Source organism: Vanacampus margaritifer, chromosome 7 (genome assembly GCF_051991255.1).
Source record: "Vanacampus margaritifer isolate UIUO_Vmar chromosome 7, RoL_Vmar_1.0, whole genome shotgun sequence".
NCBI lineage: Eukaryota > Metazoa > Chordata > Actinopteri > Syngnathiformes > Syngnathidae > Vanacampus > Vanacampus margaritifer.
This window is the reverse complement of record NC_135438.1, coordinates 12,034,510-12,056,352: the sequence shown is the minus strand read 5'-3', so window position 1 is coordinate 12,056,352 and position 21,843 is coordinate 12,034,510. Positions and strand designations below refer to the sequence as shown.

Below are 21,843 nucleotides of genomic sequence, written 5' to 3'. Positions count from 1 at the left end.
ACGAGGGTCCTCCTTTTTTTCCACCTAAAGCGTTTAGTTGCAGCTGAGTGAACACTTGCAGGCAGCGCAATAAGGAGCGGAAGGGTCGAATTATTTCAACCTGCATTGCACCCTAACACCCCCCCCCCCCCACACCACCACCACCCCCAACCCAACTACTGTACGCAGCTGTTGGAGGAAAAGAAGAGAGGGCGAGCAACACTGTTACAAAGTCAGAGAGAGAAAGAGGGAGAGGGAGAGAGAGAGAGGAGTGGAGAGGGAGGATAGCAAAAACTTTTTTGTTCTCTTCCTTTCCACCCCCTCCCCTCCTCCCTCCCTCTCTTCTCCTCTAAGCGGCTATCATGGACCTACAGGGGCCCAGGAGTCGTGCACTGCGGCAGGGGAGAGCAGGTAGGATCGCATTGGCTCACTTCCATCTTACGCCTTGTCTTCATTGTTTTTTTTCCCCCAGCAGGTGAAACACACACGATGTGTTGACAAACTTGACTCCAATGTGTTTCTAGAATGTTTTTGAAGTCGTTTCCCTCTAAATTTTCAAACTGTTGTCGAGTTGTGCAACATGTGAACTACTGCAAAGTTTTGGCAAGTCCTTCAAACTATAAACGGCTGCGTTTCAAACTACCGGTGGTAGTTCGTCAAATTTGGGATTCCCCCCACCCCCTTTTTGGGTTTAGTTTTTTATTTTATTTTTAAAGATAATGCAATTATATGCACGATATTTTATTGTAGATAGTTTTGTTGACATATACATTCAATGTTGGTAGTCTGTGCTTATTTAAGCAGGAGGTTGGGACCTCTTCTGCAGGTGTCATTTCAATGAAGTTCTCAAAGGGCCAAACTAAATTAATGAAAAACTATGATGCTATTATAAGCATTTATGGGGTATATAAGTGGTTCAGATGGATGTTTTGAGGCTTTTGATACAGTTCTGAGGTTTTATTTGTTTGGGAAAGATCTTCTTGAGGGGCCGTAACTGGCCCACGTGCCGTAGGTTCTCTACCCTAAATGAAAATTGTATTAGTGGATTGGTTACAATATCGTTCATTCCATCACTGAGTGCCTTCATGGGAAAACCTGATTATATCCACTTGGCTGAGTATGCAAGGAACATAACATAGAAATTTTGAAATGGACGCCATCAAGAAAGGCAGAAGAACCACGTGATTCTTGCCAGCCAATCTGTGAAGAAAGGAAATGATTACACACTTCACAACTGGTATATCATTATTAAATGCATAACTTATTGCTACTTACTTAAGCCCCCCCCCCCAAAAAAAAATGAAATTACTACAATTTTAATATTGAAATATTCATGAGCCTGCAACTGTTTAAACTAGGGATCCTCAAAGTGTGGCAAAAGGACTGATTTGCAAGGTTACTGTATTCACAAATAAAGCTGAATTAAATATTAAAACAGCATAACATCTGTTATGTTATGTCTGAAACTTTTTGAAATCCAGAATAGTTCAGTACAATATATTTGTCTTAGAACTATTACGCCCTTATTTAGGCACAATTGTTATTTAACTTTTATGTGCAATACTTCTTTAGTCAGTTATTATTTACCCCCCCCCCCCCCCAAGTACCCCAATATTTAAGCAGTGTTAACGTTCAAATAGAGCATAATGTTACAGTAGTTTTGTTCATGAAAAAAAAATCAACTTTTAATGAACACTTGGGCCTACTATGAGACTGTTCTTTTTAATGTTTGCCCTTCTGGTGGTACTTTTTTGAGACAGTAGCCTACTGTGTATAAAAAGTTTGAGAAAAGGATCTTTGCTCCAATGGGGAAACGACATCCAAAAATAGCTTAATTCACTCCTGTGTGTTTTCCATAATACAATGGGTCTATTCATAAAACAGCAGGGTTTCCAGACCACCACAATCGATCTTAATAAGGCACCCGGTGGATAGCACATCATTTCATACCCATGCCTGCTCCTCTTATTGATAAAACGTCCTTTTTTAGTAGTCAGGTAGGCCTATTGTTATTCCTCATCATTTATTTTCATAGTTGATGGACGAGGAAACAGAAAATATAATTTAGAAGGTGTTACACCAAATGATCAATGATAATTGATCAGTCTTTTTAAGTGGTTTTATAGCAACTGATAAACTATTAAAGTAAAGGGATTTATTGATTGGATAAAAACCACAGAGGAAATCATAGTTTTCGGGAGGCCCTCCCTGTTGATTGGCGCAGTCATGAGGGCCCAGGGCCTCTGCTTGCAGCCTCTCCATGAAATACGTGACCAGGGTGCAAAGAATCCAATGAACAGAACAGCCCCAAGCAAGCCGTGCTTAAAAGTGTGCCATTCGTTCTCAAGAACAACACTAAGCGAAGACCACCCCCCCCTCCCCCTTAAATGAATATCTTCACTCGATATGATCATGTAATTCAATGTCTTAAAGGGATTCATTAATTAGAGTTCATCAAGTTTTGGTCGTTTTCATCCAACATTGATAAACGGGCTTTTATTTCGATTCATGCCGGTAGAAAGAGGGGTGGGAGAGATAAAAAAAGAGAAGAAAAAAAAAGCAGAGATGACCTCAAGTGCCCCTCAAAGTGCATGAGAGCTTGTGGTCAGGCCTCACTTGACTCCTCATTAGGTGCATTATCAGCCAACCAAGTCATTACAAATGGACCAATAAGTGCGAAATCACCTATGCGCAATTTGTTGGCATATAGCCTATTTTATTTACGATTGTTATACTTCTATTTTCAACACATTTCCAAATGAAATGTAAGAGTTGAGATATACGAGCTCTTTCTCATTATGTTGACAGCCATGCGGGCGTGTAATAAACGAGCTTGATGGAGTTAACATGCGCTATTAATTTTTCATTGCTTTTTCGTTTCGAGGCTCGGGCGCAAAAAGGCAAAACAGTCTTTCACGCTGGATGCATGGAGGGGAAGAAGAAAGACACTACAACGTCGCCTCCAATTTGCTTCCACGTGATTATCACCACCACATTTCTTCTTACTAATGTTTAAAAAAGTCTAATCTCCCCTTCCCTCCTGCGCGCTCCCATATCCAACATTGAGAGGTAATGAAATATGGTAATGTCTCAGGACCCCCGGATTAAAGTCGTCCCACCCTGATGGAAGTTTTCTCCAAATTTCCAAGCCTAAAGCAACAACAATTTGTATACATGATTGCTTGTGTTTGGCTGTTTTTAATTGCTTATGTATTTAATTTGCAAATGGGAGGCATGTGACGATAGCGCTTTGTGGCTTCCAAATCTGTAATTCAAACTCTAGCCTTGAACTGAATTAAGAAGACAAAGTTGGTAAAAAAAACAACAACAAAAAACAACACGTTTTTTTTTTAAAGTATCCTCATTCAATGCAGCCATGTTTTCTTTTTTACTTAACATGTTTTTAATGTACTGTATTGCAATTTACCTTAATCTATAAAGTGAGGTCAAACTCAAAACAGATATATATTTTTTAATATATATACGTCATCGAAGTATTTAGATAAAGCATTACGTGTCAAATATATAATTTATTCTTCTTCTTATTATTATTATTATACATCCATCAATTTTCTTGACCGATTATTATTATTATTATTATTATTATTATTATTATTATTATTATTATTATTATTATTATTATTATCCAACGTAGCCTTAATGAAGGAGGCTCTCGTGTCTTCATGCATGCAAATCAAACGCCTAAATTGCCTTGTCATTTTATCAGTCCCCCTTTTCTTTTATAGAAACTATGGACTGCAGTAGTAGTAGCAGCATTGTTTAATACCTGCGCAAAATATTTTATAGGCTAATTCATATACATGAAGTTAAGGGGGTGAAGCATCAAATGTGATTTTTTTTTTATGCTCATGCGACAACAGTAATAATGAAACTTTTTGTTGTCTTGTGGTTTGGTTCTTTTTGGCATGAGCAGAGCAAGTAAATAATGCAATAATAATATTGACTACCTATAAGCCATAATTAAAACATTTGGATCACATAACTACATGAAGCAATTGCTAAAGTTCAATTGTTTTTTTTTGTACGTATTGCGCGAATGGCTATACCTGTTTGTGCATATGGTTGAACGCCCCCTGGTGGCTCATCTGGGAAGCACACACAAATGTTTGTGTTTTCTGAAGAAAAAAAATCAAAACATTAATCAGAAAGCGTATTTATTTTAATTCGCACTGCTTTAAACATGTGAAAGGTTCAGATATCTAAAAGAGCACCACTTGAGTTGGGCTAAACCAACACATTTATTGATTGAATAACATGAAGTATTCAATTAACTCATATACATTCCTTGACATTTCAGGCTGTGTTGAATTCTTTAAAGAAAATGAAAATAAATATTATTATCATGTATTTTGGTGCTGTCAATAAGGAATCAGATAAGTCATTTGTTTGTTTTAGTTGTGCATATGCAGGTCTGCTCTGAGGCTGATGTAGAATGACAGAAAAAGTGAAATGATTAGATGTCGAGAAGCAGGAAGCACATGGAAATAACTATTTCTAATTTGGCTCACGCTTAAGGCTATTTGTGTGCTTAATATTACACGACCGAGGCTCAGATATGCCTTAGAAAATCAGGTGGGACGAACATTTATTGAATCTCCCCTCTCTCCTCGCAGTTTGCAGCGATGCTGGATAATTGCACTTCATTAAAACGACGCCCGTTTGAATCCACAATCAGGTAATGGACGAGAACGCTTGTTTTATTCTTCTCAAGCTAAAGATTTATAAGAAGTTGTAATATTAACGACAAGCCAATTGTTTTCAGTGCGCTCGGGACATATCTTATGTAAACTAGAACGTTTTTTGTCCATAAAATCTTTGTAATTACGAGTTTAATGTGTTTTAAATGCTGTAGAATTGGACTCACACCTTGTTGCAACAAAGCCTCATTTTAGTAATACTCATTTAATTAGATATTTAATATTGACACGGATAACTTGAGCGCAAATGCCCACAAAAGCGTGAGGTTTCTACGTGCTTAATTGAAATTAAACGTAAAACGGCATGTGACCGCGTCAAGTTGGGAGGGGTGCGGTGGAGATCACCCATTGGTTGGGGATTAAAACAAGCGCAAAGCGTCATTGGCTCTTGACATTCTTGTCGACCAATCGGAGCCACGCACTACCCCGCCCTTTCAGTTCAAAGCGAGTCGTGACGCTCTAGCGGTTCTCAGGTTGTGATTGGCTGGGAGGCGGATGAGTGACAGGCAGCTGGCCGGCGGGTGGACGTCAGGCTTCCAGGGGGTTGGGAGCGCGGGCGCTGTCCGCAAGAGAACAGGTCCTGAAACGCGGGGGTGCACTAGCAAGCAGCCGCTCTCTCGCTTCTTCAAGCCACCCGATTTTTTCTACAACGTTTACGCCACCGCTTCATCCTCCGCTTAGGTTTTGGGATTTGAGCGAACTCCTTTCCAACTCGTGCGGGACTGTTCAGTCGGAGTTGGGGAGCGAATCGTTGAAAAACCGGGTTCGGTTCTGAAGAAGTGTCACCGTTTTTCTTCTTTTCTTCCGTGGCTCGGTGGATATGACACTCAGACGTGGGATCGCTCACTTGCCATCTCGAGCTTTCTTGATGGGACATCACGCAAGACAGGAATGGAAAACACAACTCATTGTGGATTTGTGACATTTTTAGTTCATGAAACAGCTTTTTGATTATATTTTTTTTATTGCGAGAGAAAGTTGAGTCAAAGGGCGAAAACTGACTGTGAGGGCCAGGGAGATCTTTCTTTTTTTTTCTTCTTTAAAAACAAAAAAACATATATATATATTGAAACGTTTTTTTTCTTCTTACTTGGACTGATCACTGTGAATTTTAGAAGAACATTTCAAGGGATGAGTGCCATTCTCGTTCTTTTTCTTCTTTGACCGACTGTGGTGTGACGTCCCATTTGAGGACAGAATTTGGACACTACTTCTTTCATTCCGATTCCAGAGCTGATTGTTTTTTTCCATCCTTAATTGCTTCATTTATTTCACTACAGCTGGGGAAACTAACAAGCGACCGAATCAAAAATAGACTTTGTCTTTCTTTCTTTCTTTTTTAAACGGAAATACTTTGCATCAACTGGAGGTCTATCGAGATAGAGGTTGCAAGACTTCCCTTTCTTTTTCTTTTTCTTTTCTTTTTTTAATTTTTTTATCGGGGCCTTCGAGCCCCTCAGTCCACATGGAGATCCACTGTAAACACGACCCGTTTGCGGCTATGCACAGTAAGTTTATGACTTTTAATTTTCTTATTTTGCACGCTAAATTGAGATTACAATTCAAATGTGCGCAAATGCAATTGTGTAGGCTATTAGGTGCATGCAAAAAACTATTTTTCTTTATTATTCCATCTGATCTTGAGGACCTGGTAATTACCTTTTCTTTTTTTTTAAATTATATATATTATATATATATATATATATATATATATATATATATATATATATATATATATATATATATATATTATATATATATTTTTAAATTACACAGTAATCGTTTTGTAAATTATTTAGAAGAAATACATGAAACACTTTGATGCTTTTCTTCATTTTCTGGAGACTGAACTTGCTCGATAAAACTTAAAATTGCACTTCGACATTCAGGCATGTTGTTTCAGTTGCTGACCGCACTTTCATGTCTAAGGAAAGACGATCTCGTTGTTGTTGGGAGTGGGCGGTCTGTGGGGTCAGAAATGGGAGAGAGAGAAAGAGAGTGGGAGATAAAAGGGAGTGAGGGAGTGAGAGAGCGGTGGTGCGAAGTCCATTGTGCTTTTGCTTATAACCTGGATGGACAAACTGAAGCTGCACTGTGAACACGCTGCAGGTGCAATTCCATGTGGTCTTGGAATCATAGATCGGATCGTTGTTCCCCAGAGGGGAAAACTCATCCCACAGCATCATTCAGGCATCAATGGCGCTATAGTAATTTATTTATAAAAAAAAAAGAAGAAAAAAAAGGAAATAAATAAATGAGAATAAAAGCTGAGCTTTGACTGGTACTACAGAGAAGTATTAATTTAACAATTATTGCCTGGTTGCTTACAAACTCCGTTTTTGAAATATTTATTTGTTTATTTTTGTGTACCTAATGAATTGTCCAGTGGGTGCACTAATAGATTAGAAATAAGTTTGTCAACAAAACATAAATGTGTACTTTAAATAAGAGGAAAAATGCCAATAAGAAATATTTGTTTGATATTTGCATCAGGTTATATAGGCTAATATATAATTTAAAATGGACTTGACAGAGTCCATGCTTGTGAAATAAATATTGAATACAATTCTGGCTCCATAAACTTTATTTTGGAGTTTATAGGCCAAACATATTTTTAAAATGTTGGGCTTCTCACTTAAACGCCCACATTAAGCGTATAACAGGCATTTAAAAGCATTTAATAGATAATGCATTCATTCGTTGTTACCACCGGTGAATACCGGAGAGAAGCGTATTATGTGAAACACGCACACACGCACACACACACACACACACATGCCCACACGCGCGCGGAAAGGCTAGAACAAATCGTGTTTCTTCTCGCAGTAGTTGGCCTAAAGTCAATGATCCGCGGCGCGCTTGAAGGCAACAGAGAAGTTCTGGGACGCTTTAAAACGATTACATCTAAAAATGTCAAAAGGCAAAGTGAGCGAGGTTGCAATGAATCAACTTTGACGTGTGGAAATGCTCTTTTGGGATCGTGTGTGTGTGTGTGTGTGTGTGTTTGTGTGTGTGTGTGCATGCTCGCGCGTTGTGTGTCTACATTTTCTCTTTTTCTTGAACGCTGTTGGTAAAATTAGTTTCACCGCTATCTCCTTTTTTTTTTATTACCATAATTTGAGCAGCAATTTCATCCGGCGTGATACTGTATGGCAATATATGAAAACATTCTTGAACCGTTCCAATAAGTTTGAAGCGTATTATGGGCAGCTCGGAACAATATAGGCTATGTCCGTTTAAAAAGGAACTGTTCCAGGTAATTGTGATGATAATGAGCTGAATATTGAAATGTTAATGTAGCATGCTTGCATCTTAAGTATGCATGGCTGTTAGTTGCTCGTAACTAGTGAGCGGAAGAAAATGAAAAATACATGTGACTTGCAGAATAATTCTACAACAAAATAAAACATTAAAGCCCCAATACTCAATATCCTTTATGGGAAAAGCAACATGGACAATAAAAGAAGCCTGGCTTGCACACCACGCAGATGATCTCCTCAGTGTTTGCGCAATTGCGTATTCTCAGTTTTTCACTGACAACTTCTCAAACAGCTCTGCACTCATCTGTATTTTTTTCCAACTATAGAACAAAAAAGGGCTCATTTTTAATTTGTTGCTTTTTTTTTTTTTTTTTTGGGAGGCTTTAGGCCGTGACGAGGCAGTGGCACAGGAATGTGGCAAGAAAAGAGAGACAGAGCCTAATGGACCTTATTTTCTGGATGGGGGAGCTTGAATATATTCTTCTTTATCTCTGTATTTATTTCCTCCTCCGGAAACAGTGAATCAATCAAACATTTAAGGAGGTGCTTTGCTCCCAAGTCAGCTCCTATAAATGCTATATAAATGAAAATACAACAGGGATGCATAATGACTCCTGGTCCCCACGGCTGGCGGGGGCTGGCAGGCTGCGTCCCTTCTGATTCTTGCAGGATAGAAAATGAAACTGCTGCACGTGCCAAGAGTTCCTCCTTCTCTTGAGGTTCAAGCTTTTAGAGGAAGACCTTCAGAAGCCAAGAGCTCCGATTTGGCAGAAATCTTTGTATCTAATTTGCAACAAAACCTCTCCAGCTGCCAGCTGTGATTGAATTCCTAAAAGCAAGTGGTTAGTTTGTTTGGTCAGTGGCTTGAAATGACAGCAGCAGTCTGTCACAGTGAAGAATATCTGCCCCTGATGTGCAAATGTTGATTTTGGACATTTGAGGTAGTTTTTTTGTATTGCTTACTGGATATTTTTTCTGAAAACATGGTCTTTAAATTAAGTTTAACATTTGCAGTTGAAATAAAATCCATTGTCATCATTTGTAATGTTAAATGAGATGTCAGCAAATTTTGCAAGATTTTAGCTGAAAGATGGAAGTCTGTTTTGATTGGTCCTTAGCTTTTTTGTGTCACCACTGAAGGGTTGAACATATGATGATAACCATAGATGTGCATTGCAGTTAATTTGCTATCAAGTACAGACCCAAATTATTGTGCCAAGCAAATGCTGACTTTTGCTTTAAAATGAGATTTTAATCTCAAGGAGCCTTTGAATTAAAAAAAAAAAAAGAATAGAAAGATTTAAAGGTAAAAATATAGATGGCAATGTTTAAGTTTACCAACATTTTTCAATTCCTTCACTGTCTGATAGGCATCTTTAAATGGTGAGCATATAAGTAATGTATTATTTGTATTTGTTATGGCAGTTAGCAATCTCAAAATGTTATTTAAAACATTGTTTGTGCAGTTGATAACGTTTTTTTTTTATAATGGTGACAGTTTCTACATTTAGCAAATTCATCTATTTTCTTCTTATTTCATTTGGGAATTGGTGTGAAATTAAAACTTGGAAGTCAACCAAGATTCTGTTCAAATTGTGTTTTTGTGCCTTTTTCCCTATCAGTGTTAAAAAAAAAGTGTGTGTGGGGGGGGGGGGGGGGAATAAAATTTGGACACATAATCCAAATAGCTGTACTTTAAGAATGGTCTAATGCCAACAATAAATACACAGATAAGTGGATACATAGTAATCTGGAGGGTTTGTTTTGTTGTTAGTCACCAGACATTCTTCTATACAAGGCAAGTTTTTTCATGGTCCGTCCCAGATAGGAAGGGTGAAAGAAATTGTTTTTTTTTTATTTGCGCTTACCTGCGAGACGAGGAGAGAGAGAAACAGCGGTGAGACTTTTATGTGTGCACACAGCAGGTTGCTGCAAAGTAGCTTTCTATGGAAGAACAAATCATCATGAGAGGAGTGATGACAAGTTTGGAATCTAGTGGAACCTCTACAAACACAAGCCATTCTTTTTCAAGCTTTGCAAACAATTTCAAATACTCTAAGAGAAGTAGAGCTACTGGAACATGTCGGAAAAGTTTTAGTAAGTGTTTTAGCATACTTGTCTGTCCTAAAAATAAATCAACTATTAGTCATATTCAAATGTGAGAGCAATAAAACACAGACCAATTTTTACAATGGCAAGTTGCGTTGCTACAGCATTCTTAATTGTACACAGTAAATTTGACTCTATTTAGAGTGCAACCAAATAGACTCAGCTTTAGAGTAATATTTACACTTGGAAGAGAGTAAAATAAAGATATGAAGGAAAAAAAAGTCACTCAAGGGTTGCGGAACGAACTCACAACCTTCATCTTAGGAGACTGCCACTCTAGCATCTGAGCTATGCCCCTCCTACTGTTTCCTTATATCCACCAGACCAAAAACATCATTTTTGATTCCAGTTGATTCGAGCAGATCGGCTGTCTCCCAAACTGAAGGTCGTGAGTTTGCTCATCAACCCTTGAGTGACTTTTATTCATTTCTTCATTTTACTCTCTTGCAAGTGTAAATATTACTCTAAAACTGAGTCTATTCTGTCCCACTCTAAATAAAGTCAAATTATACAGAATTTACCGGGTACCAAAAATTAATTAACAGTAAAAATAAACATATGTACCTCATATGGTGAACTGGACTTTTTTTTAAGCCTTTTGAATTTGTAGTGATTCCTCTTCTCTTCTCTCATTCTTCATCTCTGCACATGGTCTTTTTTTGACAGATAGAATAAAAACAAATTGTGAATATTTTGAAACTTGCTATGTAGGATACGCTTACATCTGACTTTTTTTCTTCTTTTTTTTTACAGTCAAGGTTCCAGTACAGTATTTTGTGGATGGGGCGGTCAACAAGCTCTCGAATTGCATGCGTAAATGTCCGTTTGTCACGCTTTTAAGAAATCTGCCGCTATAAATCTTGCTTAAATAATGAAGGATGCAGTTGCATGCCCCCCCTAAGGGAAATGTGGATTTTAGGCCAAGGATAAGAAATGATTACTATGAGAGAAAAACACATCCCCAGGCTTTCACAAATAGAAGTCGTCATAATACAGCAGATGCTTTCAAACAACAGATTAAAAAAAAAATTGTCCTGGACCAACTGACCCAATTTCAAAAAATACCTCAAAAGGAAATCTTAGTGAAAGGCAAAGTGGCAGGATGGTTATTCCATAACCGACATTAAAATAAACAACAACAAAAAACAAACACAATAAGATCATTTTGTTTGACCTTTCTTGTACTTATTTGGGATAAAGTGTCGATAGCCCAATTTGGCAAGCAACATGTCCCCCCCCCCCCCCCCCCCGCCTACAAGTGAAGTTGTAGTTCCTTCGTGTCAACATTTCCTAACCTGCTAGTTACACTTTGCCGTGACGAGCACTCCTTGCAAGGCCTCGGTGGCTGCGACTCCATACGTTGCTATCTTTCAAAAAAAGTGATTGCTTTTTAAAACGGTGGCAGCCGGGGCATCTGCATAATGAGTTTCCTTCTATCTAAAAAGAAAGAAAGCGAGGAAGAAAGTGAAATAGCTTTGTTTAATTTTCCCGTGTGTGTGCAGACGTATTTGTTTTGGAGCTGCAGGAGGAGGAGGCTTGCTCTGTTTGTGTGTTTACTTGACGGGGATGCAGAAGAGAAGAAAGAGGTGGTCAGGTTCAGGGGAGAGCTTTGTATTTCGGCTAGGGGTATCCCTGTAGGGGTCATGTATTTAAAATCTATTACCCTCACAGCGAGGATTAGTGTGTGTGTGTGTGTGTGTTTCCCCTGAAGACACAATCACTATGGTAATACAAAAGCAGTGGATTACAGAAATGCTGCGTGGCCTTTTGATGCAACATATACTGTACCTGAACATATTGTTGGGGACCTCGTGCGTTTCTCGTTCCACTCATGCATGCTGCATTCATGCTGGCTGAGTTTCGTTGCGCATGTCGTTGATGCCATGGCTACCTGAAGGCAACATTAGTTTAGAGTGTAGATTAGGAGATTTGAGTTCTCTCTGAATGAAATTGTATATTGGAACAAATGTAAGAGATTTAGGTCTTTTTAGGTGATGTCATCAGGCGGCGCCTGGTTGCCATCTTGAGTTCCCGCCAGTTAATGCACAGACTTGGTTGGAGAAGGACGTTTTCTGGTCAACATGACTCATTTTTTTAGATGCGAGGTAAAGTGTGACTGTTTCATATGCGACCTTGCAGACGTACGACAGGACTTGTGTCATTTTTGTGAGAATAAACGGCAAGTATTTTTGATATCCCAAGCATTGGCGTAGTTGTGAATTTTCGCCTCTCGTCTTTTCTCTTCACCGCGACACTGACGCAAAACGTTACAATATTTACAGGTCACTGTGCGTTTGAATAAGATATAATAGAAGGGCTCAAATCTAAAATGTGTCTCAAGTGACAGCTTAGCTCAGTGTTTGCTTACGTCATAGGGATGTAACGATATCCGAACATCACGATACGATATTATCACGATATGAAGGTCACGATATGATGATTATCAGGATATTGTGGGGAGGTGGGCGATACAAAAAAGGTCGCAATATTGTAAAAAAAAAAAAGAGTTTATAAAAAAAAACACACACACAATATTGTGCTTTTGTACATTGCATATAAACAACCTACAATCTTTAATAACGCTTAATATTGAGGCGCTTACTCGCTAATGCACGCACACATTGAGTTCCTCCACATATCGACTCGGTTCACAAGCATATTACGTTCCCCTTCATCTGACCATTAGTGTGGCTTTTAAACATATAAGGGCCAAAACATGCCTTGTGAAAACAAACTGCACTAAAAAAGTAGCCACCAGAGGGTGCTAGAACTGCACAAATAGAAATCAACCTGACTTTTTGAACAGATGGCCTGCTTTTAATATCGTGACATGACGACGACGATATATCGTGGCAGTTTTAATATCGCGGTATCACGATATTGCCGTTATCGTTGCATCCCTATTACTTCGTACACTATTTTACAAACCCTGGGCTATAAAATGGAGAGCTCTACCGCTGATTGGAATTATGGTTTACCCTTGCTGGAGGTCTGCCATTAGCATTATTATGTTTTGGCCAAAGGGTAAAGCAAAATTTCTCCAAATGCAGCATTTTTACTGGATGTTATTAGAATGTATCCAAATGGTGAGGTGGTTCATTCCAGTTTGTTTCCATTCTGTGTCTTTATACCAGCTTCCCTCAGGAGAATATTAGCGGCGTCACTCAGACCCCTGTGGGTCAATAATTGAAATCCCTTCATTTACTTGAAATCTTTGCTTAGTCTGTCCTAGCTAAAAGGGTAAGGGCTGGCCCAGATAGTATTATAATGGTAAGAAATGATTTATTTAAATGGGACATCAACCCCTCCAAAAATTCTTGACAATAATATGTTCTATACAGCTCTACTAGCTAGTGTAAAGACGGTATTCTGGTTAATATTGTGTTAGTGGAATATGAGATAAGTAGCAAAATCCAGCAATTTTTATCATAAGGCAGTCCTTTTGCCACTTGCTGTCGAGTGAAAATGACATCACAGCTGCTCGGGTCTCAGGTAACAACCAATCACATCTCAGCTTCAGAAAACAAGTCGTCTGTGATTGGTTGTTGCCCGAACAACTGTGATGTCATCTTCAGTCGACAGCAGGTGGCAAAATGGCTGCCCAAAGAGATGGATAAAAACAGTTGTAATTTGCCGCATAAATCCTATTCCACAAATGTGACATTAATCAGAATGTCATGTTTAGACTAGTGAGGTCACATATAACATTATTATTGTCAAGAAATGTTTAAGGTTGACTTCCACTTTAAGATATAGGCCCGAACTTTGAGTGTGTGGTTCAGTGAAATTGCATCACCTTGTGATACAAAATACAGTTTGACTGTTTGCACGTTAACGATGAAACATTCCCAATGTTTAGTAACTGACTCGTAGCTTGGACCAACTGTCTGCTTTTTACAGGGCATGGCGGCGTGAACCAGCTTGGGGGTGTGTTTGTAAATGGCCGACCTCTCCCGGATGTTGTGCGGCAGCGAATAGTAGAACTCGCCCACCAAGGAGTGCGTCCCTGCGACATCTCCCGCCAGCTACGCGTCAGCCATGGATGCGTCAGCAAGATACTGGGCAGGTATGCCTGACACGTACGCGCAGACACACGTGTGACCTTTGAACTTTACTTTGGACTCACTACATATAGCAAGGATAATAAAGTTAATGGGAGATTTGGTACTCATCTACAGTAGGTCATACATCAGAGAGGCTCTGCTGCCAAGATGGCAATTTCTCCTGAGCTTGCACATTTTCACCGCCATCATCTCCTCTAGTTTCTCTCGGTCTCGTTCGTTTCTTTTTATTCTGACTCCCTTTCACCTTCCTTTCCCCTCCTGTCCGACTACTTTTTCCTTCACCTTTATAAAGCCAATTTCAAAAGTAAATCCCGGCTCGTTCCGTCTGCCAGAGAAGAAAGGGGCACAAAGGGGGAAAAGATTCATCACTTTTTGGAATTAGCATCAAAATGAAAGTGGCACCATATTTCAGCACCACAAAATATCGCCAATGGAGAATAGAGACGAGGATGGAGAAAGAGGCTGGAGGGGAGCATGTTGAAGAAGAAGTAAAAAAGGAATTAGAAACGGAGAGACCATTTGTGGCGACGGCAGGGAAGGATTAGCCACAGCGACCCTCAGCTATATCAAAAAATGTGTTGCTCATTGTTCTCCCTTGCTTCTTTTTTTCTCTCTCTCTCTCTCTCTCTTTCTCCTTCTCTCAGTCTCCCTCAATCCCTCTCTCCCCCCTGTCCTGGCCGTTCAACTCACTGAAGCGTTACCGCGAGAGGGGGAGGAGGGGATCGTGGGATGCAAGGAAGGAGGGAGGCTTGTTTTATCCTCTTCTCTCTGTCTCTCCACTGCCGGCAGAACAAAAACACCAACTCTGCCTCCTTGTTTGTGTGTACGTGTGTGTGTGCGTGTGTGTGTGGCTCATCGGTGCAGATATCAATAACCACGCTCATTTATTCACCAATGATTTGCCTGTAAATAATTTAAATGGTTTCCCACTAGAAAATAGATTGTTCTTTTCCTTTAGCAGTGTTTAAAGTCCAGCTGTGAAGAGTGGAAATGGCAAGCGCGCGAACGCACACACATACACACACATACATGGGGGAATGCACTTTTAAAGAAACAAACATCACGGGAGGGATTACTCCAGCGTGCAGTGGCGGTGAGAGAGAAAGAGCAGCAGGTTTAAGACTGACTGACAGCTTGCATCCACACACTGCATCCCCCCTTTCCTGCGAGCAGGGTAGCGCATTTGCTGTCCTCCACCAAGCACCCCCCCCCCCCGCCCCCACCACCACCACCCGCAGCCCACCTGCCCCTTGTGCATGCAAATACATTCATGAAATAGCCACGCCGGAAAAGAAAACTCCTGGATCTCTCTGTGCGAGCGTGTCCGTCAGTGTCACCCTCATCTTGCGTTTGACTGTCAGTGTGATACGCAGTCACGTCATACGCGCGAGGTCGTACAATTTAATATAGAGCAGAAGTCGTTATCTGAAGAAATGGAGTTTTAAAGTCACATCAAAATCCACCATTTGAACCATGACAAACCATTGAGCATATATGTACTTTAAGGGAGTAACAAGTGTGTTTTGCCTTATATTATCCGCAGTTTTTGGTCATATTTTGAACGTTATTGGAATGTAACACTAGCATATCCATGAAAGTAAGTCTCTGTCTGACAGTAATGATAAATGAATACTGGATTTAAATATAGAACATTAGTTTTGTTTACATGGTGATGTATGTGGAATCAACGGCTCATTTTTGATGTAACCAAATCTATGCTCAAATTAAGCAGTGCACAGTAGGCTTGGTATCTAAGCTTTGCTAAACACCTGCAGCCATATTACTCAGTACAAATGTCAACTTCTGTATATGGGCTATTTTGGGACTATTTGCATTTAGTGCAAATCGAGCAGAAAGTGTGGTCTAATTCTAGTGATAGGAAACTGAAGCTTCATAAAGCACTTGTAATAAAACACTTTTTTTACTCCTCTAGATGTTTTTCTTGGTTTAAAGATAAAGGCTAGTCCAGTGGAACTTGGTTAAATTTCCAATGCATTTTTAAAGCAAGAGTGCCACCTAAAGGAGTAAAAAATAATAATCACAAATGCGTTATGAAGCTCTGTTTGCCTATGGAAGGCTGCAATTGTGCACATGCATGGAGTTTTCTTTCGTTTGGTGTTTTCGCAGATGAGTGCAGTTGGAAACATAGTGTTTGTGCCGTTGTGGGTGTGACCACAAACGGCAAGTTTCCCAGCCAATGGAAGTGTCTCCTCTCATTCCTTTAGTGCATAGGTCTCAAACTCTGGTCTGCATGTTTTAAACATTTCCCCTCCTCCAACACACCTGATTCAAAGGATCAGCTCATCAGCAATTTCTGTAGAAACCTGACAACATTTCTGGTCATTACTACAAAATATGACAATTCCATTGAGTCCAAGAATATAATCTTTCAGCAGTTAAACAGAATTTGTTAGAACGCCTTAACAGTTTTCAAGGCATCGTTACCCTGGCATTTGTTAAGGGTCTATTGGGATTGAAATCCCCAAAGATACACTTCATTTTTTTCCTCTGAAGAAATCCACCTGGAATCTAATGTACTTTCCCAACAACTTTCCCGGGATCCTCCACAGCTCCATCATCACTGTGATGATGTTGTCCACATCTTTGTAGCGGGTCACTTTTATGACCCACTTGATCTTGAGAATAAGAAGGGGGGGAATCACACGAAGTCTGGTGGGGTCAGTTGGGAGAATGCTCCAGCATTGTGATGCTCTTCTCCCCCAGGAAGTGTCAGATGCTCAGACCTCATTGCGTGGAGGCATGTTGTCATATTTGAAGCATCCACAAGTTGTTCTCTCACCTTACTGTAAACATGCATGCTAGTTGACTGTCTGGACAATTTGAAGGGGAAAAGCCGTAGTTAGTACTGTATTTTGTGTTTGAAAAACTGATATATCTTTTCTGACACCATTTCCGGAAGATTTCTGACGCATTTTCCAGCCATGATTATGCATTGGTCTGTGCCAGAGCCAACTTTCGTGGGCACAATGCATGACAACATTCAACTAAAAGAAGGAATATATCCGGGAACTAAAATGTATCTCTACATTTGGATTACAAAGCTTTGTCGGATCCGATGACTATATTCCATTTTATACGAGGTGATATGGAAAAGCTACCCACAACATTGAGCAACTCTTGATTGACTGTGAGCTTTTTTTTTTTTTTTTTGATCGAGTCCGGGCTTCGGCCTTCCTGGGTGGGTGGAGTTTGCATGTTCTCCCCGTGCTTGCGTGGGTTTTCACCGGGTACTCCGGTTTCCTCCCACATTCCAAAAACATGCATGGCAGGTTAATTGAACACTCCAAATTGTCCCTAGGTGTGAATGTGAGTGTGGTTGTTCGTCTCTGTGTGCCCTGCGATTGGCTGGCAACCAGTTCAGGGTGTACCCCGCCTACTGCCCGAAGCCAGCTGGGATAGGCTCCAGCACCCCCGCGACCCTTGTGAGGAAAAGTGGCCAAGAAAATGGATGGATGGATGGCTTTTTTTGTGCTCCTTTCTAAATCTGAAGCAGAAAGTCACTTTTGTTTGTCTTTTTTTTACACTAATAATGGCATACAGTAAATAAATCAATCAATAAATAAATAAATAAAAATAGAGAACTCACACATATAACTCAATGTTAGAGTTTCGTTTTTTTTCTTAAATAATCAGAAATGTTCATACTAACATACATGCATTATCACACTTCTATTCTATAACTATCCAAGGTTGTTTATTAACATAATGATAATTTATAGAATCTCTGATGTAATCAAAATGCTAGGAAAAATATTGACTTACCCTTTCATATCTGTGAATCATGTAAAAACAAGCATACATAAAAATTCTCTAATTTACTGCTTGGTGCTTTGGAGGAGGACTTACAAAGACGATGTATAGGTTTTTGATGGTTAGTTTGAACAAGTCTGTAAACACCGTGTGTAGAATAACACTTTTTTTTGAAAAAGGAGTGGTATCTTGGCAAAATGGGAGATTACTTGCAAAGATCCCATTTGGTATTATTTTTAGTATTACTGAACATTCATGAAAATATTCAATTCCAGCCTGATTTTTTTTTTAACGTCCTGGTTTATGGTAGTGTAAGGTTCAGAAATAAGTAAGATTTAAGTTAATTTGTTAAAAATCTATTTGCTTGTACATTTATGTTTCCAGAATTAAATATATATATATATATATATATATATATATATATATATATATATATATATAAATTGCCAAATTGATGTGTTGAATCTGCTGTTCTCATTCACTTGCATTTACCTAAAGTTTGCTAGCTCCTGATTGGTTAGTGTTGGTCAGCTGAGGAGTTGTCAGGAAGTGTTGTCGCTGTAGCTGCGTGTGTGAGTAGTAAACCGCGTTCCAGAAGAAATCCGTCTCCATCCTGCTTTCTACATTTATAAAGAGTGTTCCATTAACCATCAACAAATCCTGACGTTACAGTAGCGTAGCGATTGTGCAATATGACAATATTGTTGAGTGCAGTTCATTGTCATTTTACTAGTTTTGATTCAGTTAATCTCAAACAAAAACAATAACATCTATAAATCTCTAAAACAAGGTTCTATGATTCATTGAAAATGACGGATGTGACCACAACATCCAGCACATCTGGGTGATGGACCTTGATGGATTTTGGCAATCATGCAAAAATGCAAATTAACCAAACTAATTAATTACTAAAGAGACTTAAACTCTTGCAGCATAACCAAACCAAAGCGAGCATCCTATTTGCTTTACCAGGTACTATGAAACGGGCAGTATTCGGCCAGGTGTCATCGGAGGATCCAAACCAAAGGTTGCTACACCCAAAGTGGTCGACAAGATTGCCGATTACAAACGCCAAAACCCCACCATGTTTGCCTGGGAGATCCGGGACAGGCTCCTGGCCGAGAGAGTGTGCGACAACGACAGCGTGCCCAGTGTCAGCTCCATCAACAGGTACTAATACATGTTTGTGTGTATTTTACTTTATATTCACAGGTAGTAGTGACAACAAGGGCATGGTCATTTAGTTTAATGCAGTGTGTTGTGTCTATATATTCCAGGTACGAGACTAAGCCTAGTTAAGAGGCCCCGGGTCTCCATATGTATGAAGTGGCTGCAGCTCAGTGGTTCAACACGATGATACAATGACAAGGCTCTCCCTTGAGCATGCACAGAGCCAGAGAAGAGGGAGGGACAGTGAAATAGGAGAGAGAAAAGCACTGAGCAAAAGAGGCAGACAAAAGGTGCGCAGGAATAAGGGGAATACCGGACACAAAAGAAGAAGGAGAGAAAGGGAAAGGGAGGGAAGGGAAGACGGGGACAGGATGGAGAGGAGTTAGGGAGGAAAGGAAAAGAAAGGCGAGGAAAGAGGAAGAAAGGGGCTCGCATGAGCAGCCAAGCAGGAAGTGCGAGGCCCCTCTGCCATGTCAGCCGGCCGCCAGCCTCTCCGCGCATGCACGCCCACGCACACTTGCGTGCTTACACACAGCGTGGCTCCCACGACGGTCATGTTCTCATGTCCTCCATGCCTCTCTCTCTTTTTCACACACACAAATGACCACTTCACACGCACTAATGTCTCCCTCTCTCCTCCTGCAGGATCATTCGGACCAAGGTTCAGCAGCCGCCGGGCCAAACGGGCTCAGTAGCCGCTCACAATTTAGGTAGGCGCCTGACTGGCAATCTTGCTTCTATCTGGCAAAGCACGTTTTACAGCAGCACTGATATTATCTTCAAGTCTCAGGAGGAGCTTGCATTAAAGCGCATAACTTTTTAAAAAATGTAATTAGTGTTTGTTTACAAAACTATTTGTTCACGTAATAGTTGCCATTATATGGCAACTTTTTTTTTGTAGCATATGATTTTCTAAACATAAAAAGAGGGTAAGTTATAAAATGAGTCATACTGAAAGAAATAAACATGTACATTTGCATTTAAGTTTATGTTTTTTGAATGACAAATAAAAAGCCTCCTCTGAGTGTCATTTTGAATATTGAACAAATCTGAATAAATAGAGCAAATTTTTATTTGCACCCCGCCTTATTGGACTGCAATTAACTTTTATTATTAATTTTCTTAACACGCACGCACGCACACACACACACACGCACAAACACACACCCACATACAAAAAAAAAAGGAGAGCAATGATGATGACATGTCAAATGAACAATACTGAGCTCTCCAAGAAAAAAAGAAAAAAAGAAATAAAAAAAACCCTTTTATTTTATTACTTTAAAAATCAATTAAACTGTTGATAATTTTTTTGATTAATTGGATTTTAAGACATACGACAAAATACATTAATTTCCATCTCTTTGTTCCAAAAGAGGAAATTCAAATCAGTTCAATAGAATTTTTGTATTGCATTCTTTAAAAAGGAAATGAAAGCTATTCTGGTATTATTTCAAATAAGTGCAGAAAATGAACAAAAACAAATGAATTAGGATTCAGTTACTGGTCGTTACTGGTTACCGATACCAAGTACCAATACCACCAGTAATTTTGAATCTCAGTGTATGAACGCCTGTCCACACCCAAGAAAGTGGGTGTGGCTTGCCAGGCTATACAATTACAAGCATTTGGACGATTTTAAATTAAAGTCTCTAAAGAATTTATTGATTAATTTGATAATTGATTGGTTGTCACTCAATCGATGAATTGCACTTGAAAAAAAGTTTGGTCATTATAGTGCTTTAGGACGCACTTCTCTCAATGTGCAGTCTTTCAAGAATGGCATAAAAATGAACAAATTTTTGGGCACCCTAGTGGACCATTCATGATGAATCTTCCATTTTTTGAGGAACTAAGGCAGCATTACCTGTGATATACGTGTCATTTACTCACAAAAGTTGAGTAATGGTGAAAATCATATAATAAAATCCCTTTATCGTGTCCAATCATGCTATAGACTGAAGCAATACATGCGAGCATCACTGACTATCTCGCTTGAAAACAAATATGAGAGCCTTTCCCCCCCTTTTCGTCGCTCTCTCAGCTCTTTCAGGCACTGGATTGTGTTTCAGTGTCTCTCATATCTTCATAATCACGCATCCGCTATTAATCTAAATTAATTTCATATGCGCTGCTTCCCGGTTCTTGCTTTTACACACACCCGCACACGCATACTGATACACACATACTCACACGCTTGCAGATTATCCAGATAAATGGGTCCCACTCCCAGGCGGAAAATTGAACATTTGGATTTGCAGAATAAAAGCATTACATTCAGATAAAACGAAAAACAGTGGAGAGGAAGAGAAAGGAAAATCAGATAATTGAAGTGGTAAATCAACTGATAGGAAAAGGTGGGATATGCATTCATTATCATCTCCCTGTTGTTGGCGGAGGTGTAACAGAGTGGCTGGGGGGGGGGGGGGGTCTGTTTTTAAACTTCCCCTTATAGTTCCTGTCGTGTGTTGTTGGGGGAGTTCTTTGGATGTCTTCAGGGAGAGCGGATTAGGATGTCTTTCTCCTCACCTTTCTGTCCCTCATGGGATACCATACTGTCACTCAGCCCATCGCTTGCTGCTTATGAGGGCACAGATAAGGAGAGCAGGCATGAGTGACTGTATGTTGTGTATGTGTGTGTGTGTGTGTCTAAAGGAACGACAAGTATGTTGTTGCTGAGTCGATCGGTGAAGAACTTGCCTCCCCCTCGAGGGGTTGGGGGGGGGGGGGGGGGTTGAGACCAGAGGGAGAGACAAATACTGACAAGAGTCC

The 21,843-nt window shown here is 39.7% G+C and overlaps 1 protein-coding gene across 5 annotated transcripts in view; it reads left to right on the top strand.

The window, feature by feature from the left end:
* The first annotated feature begins 323 nt into the window (after nucleotides 1-323).
* The window catches only part of pax5 (paired box 5), a 55,390-nt gene continuing 33,870 nt past the window's right edge, over nucleotides 324-21,843 (top strand). For 2 of the 5 annotated variants that reach the window (XM_077571745.1, XM_077571743.1), the window contains exons 1-4: nucleotides 324-390; nucleotides 13,967-14,132; nucleotides 18,874-19,071; nucleotides 19,717-19,781. In XM_077571745.1, the coding sequence (XP_077427871.1) occupies nucleotides 342-390; nucleotides 13,967-14,132; nucleotides 18,874-19,071; nucleotides 19,717-19,781 (478 nt within the window). In that variant the 5' untranslated portion in view covers nucleotides 324-341. Of the gene's footprint in view, nucleotides 391-5,304; nucleotides 6,206-13,966; nucleotides 14,133-18,371; nucleotides 18,474-18,873; nucleotides 19,072-19,716; nucleotides 19,782-21,843 lie in introns of those variants that run through there. The other 3 variants (XM_077571744.1, XM_077571746.1, XM_077571747.1) reach the window with 3 other exon arrangements.